General features: G+C 40.6%; 1 protein-coding gene across 16 annotated transcripts in view; it reads left to right on the top strand.

Annotated features, from left to right (window-relative positions):
• Positions 1 to 5,626, top strand: part of camk2g2 (calcium/calmodulin-dependent protein kinase (CaM kinase) II gamma 2) — a 60,964-nt gene extending 55,338 nt beyond the window's left edge. For all 16 annotated transcript variants that reach the window (XM_079689802.1, XM_079689792.1, XM_079689803.1 and 13 more), the window contains 4 exons: positions 876 to 951; positions 1,086 to 1,180; positions 1,631 to 1,880; positions 2,413 to 5,626. In XM_079689802.1, coding sequence (XP_079545928.1) covers positions 876 to 951; positions 1,086 to 1,180; positions 1,631 to 1,863 — 404 coding nt within the window. In that variant the 3' untranslated portion in view covers positions 1,864 to 1,880; positions 2,413 to 5,626. The remainder of the gene's footprint in view (positions 1 to 875; positions 952 to 1,085; positions 1,181 to 1,630; positions 1,881 to 2,412) is intronic.
• Positions 5,627 to 6,041: the final 415 nt, after the last annotated feature.

The raw sequence follows: 6,041 nt of genomic DNA on the forward strand, positions 1-6,041 counted from the left end.
AAATCCTCCACCTTAAATAAGGAGCCTCATTGAGTGCGAGGGTGTATGGGTCTGTTTGGAATTGGGCCTTTTGAGTGCCATGACTTCAATTTCCCACTTTTACTTCTCTACACATAAACAATGTTAAATGCCATGTATATAGTGATGTTCACGGCGTCTCAGCTCTGCTAAATATGACTTTATTTCACTGGGATGCCTGCCTGCAGCGTGCCCCCCGCAGGAGGCTGCTAACAGCTCCTGTCCTGCCCCAGAGTCCGCTCTGCCGCCCCCTGCAGGCAGCAGCCGCACCCTGCAGCACAGTAAGTGCAGGCATGTTGTGCAGTGCTTGTGCAAAAGGCTCCTGAAGCAGTGTTCATAGACTCAGTTTAACTTTCACCTGATGGCAGAAGGTTTGAGGACTTATGAACACAGAGCTACATGCAGGTGTGGAGGATCTGCTAGCTGGCTTTACTGGCTCAGCAGCTGCATGTTAAATATAAAATAAACACTGGTCTAGTGATTTATTACTCTGTAAATCAATACCCAACCCCAAATTTAAAAAATCTAAATATGGGACGCAAAGGCTGTATATTGACTGTTTTATGTTACGCCAATAATAGTTTTATGAAATGTATTCACAGCATCAGATACTTTGAGGCTGTGTGCAACACGGAGCGCGTGGTGTGTTTTTTGACAGGGTGATTTCAAAACGTCGTTGTCATTATTTCCAGAGGGCTGTCCCTCTTCTGTGCTGAACTCATTTCAAATGTCACTCAGTTCAGAGAGAGAGAGAGAGAGAGACTGTAGGAGCAGCGTTAGTGTTCAACCTTCAAAGTGACTTCTGTCAGACTTAAACCTCCTCTTGTGTTCCCCTCCTCCTCTCTCTCTGTCCTCAGCTCGTAAACAGGAGATAATAAAGATGACGGAGCAGCTGATTGAAGCCATCAACAATGGAGATTTTGAGGCTTACACGTAAGTGTGCAAATGCAATTAAGTAATACAAGTCATCATGTTGTAAGTGCTTTGTTGAGAGCATTTTGACCTCTACATTCTTCATTTCAGAAAACATGTTTTGTATAAAGGTTATTTATGTTTTCCTCTCACAGGAGAATCTGTGACCCTGGACTGACTTCCTTTGAACCGGAGGCTCTTGGAAACCTGGTGGAGGGCATGGACTTTCACAAGTTCTACTTTGACAACCGTAAGTTACTCAGTGTTGCATTTATTTTATTTCTAAAAATATCTGGGAACATTACAGATTAATAAGAGAAAGGTGGATCTTTCCTAAACAGATCTTTTATTGAAAGCTTTTAGTGAGTTATTCTGACTTGAAAGCATGGTTCATGACCTAACCAGAGTCCATTATCTTTCTATAACTGTAAGGTTAATTTGAGACTAAAGCCAATCCAAACACACCATCCGTCATGCTGTATTTTGGGGGAAACGTGTGTAAAATGAGAAACGAGACATGGTGAATGTACATTTAAATATCACTAACCCTTTCAGTAATCAGTTGGCTGCTGTTTGAAGCTGCCAACATTTGTCACCTATGGCATCTATGCTAAATGATCTCAAATGTGGATACTTAGCTACCCATCGACACCTGACCTCCGTTTACAAACAGCTGAACTTCCCATTTCCACGCCCACAGTGCTGAGTAAAAACAGCAAGCCCGTGCACACCACCATCCTGAACCCCCACGTGCACCTGATCGGGGAGGAGGCCGCCTGCATCGCCTACATCCGCCTCACGCAGTTCATGGACGCTCAGGGCCGGCCGCGCTCCTGCCAGTCGGAGGAGACGCGGGTCTGGCACCGCCGCGACGCCAAGTGGCTCAACGTGCACTTCCACTGCTCCGGAGCGCCAGCTGCCCCGCTGCAGTGAGCCCACACCAGGCCCAGGTACATCAAACCTCATTATTATCACTACCTGTCATGTGATAAGGAGTGTGGGGGACCAGGAGTTCTCAGTACTATGACTTTATAAAAACTTTTTATTGCATGCTAGGAATATTTTCTTATTTATTTTTTATTATGTACTTTTTTTCGACGCCATACGTTATGATCATGACTTTTTATGACTTTATATATTGAATTTTTGCAATTGCAATGTATACTATTATTTAAACAAATGTTATGACATATTAGGGTTTCTTATTTATAACATGCTTTATCCAACTTTCTATGACATGGCATATTTTTCAGCACATTTTATTTCATTATTAATTATTTATGGCTACTCGGCACATTTTAAACTACATTATGGCCCACTATAATATGGTGGTTTTTAAGTTTTAAATAACACAAACAAAATTCCTGTGTTCTCCATTGAATTGAATGCAACATGTTCAGCTACAGATATCTCTGAAACTATTATTTTAGTTCTAGTTTTAAATAACTTTCCCCACTGACGTTTCCTTTCCTCTCTCTCTAGCTTTGCCTGAAACTCTAAAGCTGTTTGGAGCGTTTTATTCTCCGCGGTCGGATTTGTGCCTGGATCCTGGCGGGGAAGAGAGGCAGCTTGGAGAGGTGTAAAATCACAAAAGTGGGGAAAAAGGGTGATATATTCAAAAGTAAAAAAAATAAAACATATTTCAAAAGCTTGACTAAATAACCGCCCAACACAATCCAGTCAATCCTCGCTAGGGGGGTGGGGGGTGGGGTGGGGGGGGCCCGGCTGACGCTCCTGCAGGTAGTGCATGCTCGGGGGGGGGGACACGGGGTGAAGCTGTCCCGTCTCCCATGGCCTTTATTTCCCTGTATCTGTTATGTCTGCTGTCTGGAAAAGTATTACAAGTATATATATCTAACCGAAAAACAAGTACACTCACCACATATTGAACAGAACCGGGGCAATGAGAGTAATATCTGGAAATGTGATTTATATTTTGTCTGAGAGCAGCAGAACGTCTACTTGAATAGAAGTTTGTTTGACAGGTTTATGAGGGTTGGATTTATGGGAGCAACTTATATCTACTTAATATCCAAATGTATCATCCATTTAAGTGTCAGGTCTGAGCGTCTGTACACCATGTTGTGAGGCGTTGAGATTCGTTACTGAATGGACCTTTGTTTTGATTTTGTGTTTTTGTATCCTGTGTTATGAAGCTGTTTTTACCTGTACTTTAAAGTGTTGAAAAAGGATCATTTTTAATCAAAAGGGGGGTTTTATTTAATAGAAGTGTGTGTGTGTATAAACAAATATTTATATTAGGAAAAAAGGGGATATACTGTACGTTTAGGGTGAAGGGAGGGGAGTTGAGCATGAGTGGGTTTTTTTCTCTGTTTTGAGGTCCTGAGGGTGTATACACATACAAGTACTCACTCCGGTGCATACACACACACACACACACACACACACACACACACACACACACACACACACACACACACACACACACACACACACACACACACACACACACACACACACACACACACACACACACACACACACACACACACACACACACACACACACAGAGGGTCCAGCCGTTAGGGTTGAGCCTCTCGAGCTTTAGACACACGAGGCCAGCTCATCCTGAAGTTGCAGAAGGTGTGAACTACCTAATCTGAAAGCACCGAGGCACTCTCTCTCTCTTTATCGTTATTTTGTGTATTTTTGATGTGAAGCATGAACTATTTGATCTGACGGCCTGTACTGTTGCACAGACACTTATGACTCGATGCTGTTGTGTTCGCTCTTTGAGGGACTGATCCTTCCTGCAACTTCAGGTTCCGCTCGCCTGAATCCTTCCCGTCCCTCCGCCTCTCTACTTCTATCATTCCTGCCTCTTATACTTACTCCACGTCCCCATTACTGTCCGAGTAGCACCTCGTCGTGTGATGATGATGTCACCCTTATGCCTGTCTCTCTTGTTCTGACCGTGTTCTTGAAAAACGTGTGTGTCGTCCGTCTTGGCTTGCTGTACTTCTGTGTGAAGTCCTGGAAATATTTTAAAAAGCATGTTCAAAAGGGAATGCAGCCGAGGGATTGGACAAAAAAAAAAAAAGGCATGATGATGGGACGGGGCTCTGGGACCTTCGCTGATGGCAATCAATGGATTTGGTCCCTTTTTGTCACAGTTTTTGTTGTAAAATGTCGTAGTTGTTAGTGTGTTGGTGTTGATATTTTAATTTTAGCCAGATATATAAAAAATGAGGGGATTTGGAATAAAGGAATCTGAGACTGCCACAAACTTTTTTTACTGCCCGTTCCTCCTCACATGCTGAACTCTCGAGATAAACATACTTAATAACAGAGGAACTCACAACATCATAAAAGCACATGAGATAAAAGTGTCTCCCTCCAAAGAGGAGAAAACATATCTCCATGTCAGTCGTTGAACACTGTTTTTGCACTGTGTCGTACAAACTTGTGAGTGTGTGTCTTTCTACGCTGCTCTGTAGTAACTCACGATCACGCTTCAATCACACACCGTGGTAAACACTGACAGATGAGCATATTTCAAAAGATGAATCCTAGTGAGGCGTGTCCTCCTGTATCAACCGCCTGTGCTTCTGAGTGATGTGACATATCTGACATGCCATGACCACTGTGTCCCCCACAAACACACACACGTATTTTTGCGTCATAACAAGGATGCTTTGTAAATCTGTTTGTAGATCTGCTGTGCTGTGGCCCAGGTGTGTGCTGATGCCACCAAATCTGACAAAAATGCTTTTCTTTCATTGTGGATGTTTGATCGGAAAATGAAGATGCAGTTAAACTTTACGGGTTATCTTACAGAGGCGAAACTGATATTAGGGAACAAATAGATTCATAGTCAAGTTTGCCGAAGTATTTGGACAGCTGGATTTAGTTTAAATGTACACTTAAGATGATGGATATGGAGTGAAACATTGACTATCGATCTGAGAGTGGTCAATATAACTTGCAGAAACAAACATTTCTCTTAAAAATATCAGAATCTTTGAACCTATAAAAAACAAAACTGCCCCAATTGAATATCAAAAATGTCCACTCATACCACATCAATTCAGATATAAGATTTACATTTAGTAGGACTTATTATTAAAGTTACATGACTACCTATGTTTCCGTAGAGAACTACAGAGTGGCCTCCCTGCTTCAGCTGAAGATCCATTTGAACATTTCACCATGACAGGGTATTGACTTTTAAAGCTTGCTGATGTAAATAGAAAATGTGACCAAATATAGACTTACCTTCACACAGGGTAAACACTTTGATAAACTCCTTAGTTAAAATACTTTGGCAAATACGCAATATATGTTAGATTCAAACAGTACCTGAGGAAAATGTTGAAACGGGATTATTAAAACCACAATGTTAAACAACAACACTATATATGCAGTTCTACAAATGGAAGAAATATGCATGTGTACTTTCTGGTAATTTTTCACTGTTTACTCAATAAAGAAATGGAAATCTATGTTACTTGCATCCTAGAGGTTATGAAATGGTTCCGTCTGAGATATCAAAACAAAGTGATGTGATGTCACATTAAAATTGTTAGCGAAAGCCTTAGCTTGTACTACGTGAGTAAAATGCATTGTAACCTTAAACTGAAGGGGCTACACATGTGTGTCTATACTTTGAGTTTCAATGGATGCTGGATTTTTTTTGCATGACCATACGGTTAATAAACATACATTTAAAATATCACGTATTTGTTTGAATGGTTGTTCTTCATAGGTTTGTTATTAATCGAAACATTGAAAAGTATTTAATAAAAATAACATTTCAATATTGGTGTTGGTTTCTCTCTCGTCGCAGCTTATTGTTATGGATGCAGTAATAAACATATTCAATGGTCGTTGATAAATTACTGTTTATGTAGTAGTACTGTATATTTTGGTAGTTAGCATTTACTGTATGTACTGTATATGAATAGTAAGGGAAAAAAACGCTATTTAATGTTACGTTTTCAATATAGGAGTGTATTTAACACTGGAATACCAATTCATGCATTCGTTGACATGTTGATGACTTTGCAAACACTTATGTCATTTATCAACAGTATTTGCTTAAATATTGTTAATATTTAAACCCTTTTATCCCAGATTTTTTTTTTGGAATG

Source organism: Notothenia rossii (assembly GCF_949606895.1).
Source record: "Notothenia rossii genome assembly, chromosome: 6".
Taxonomy (NCBI): domain Eukaryota; kingdom Metazoa; phylum Chordata; class Actinopteri; order Perciformes; family Nototheniidae; genus Notothenia; species Notothenia rossii.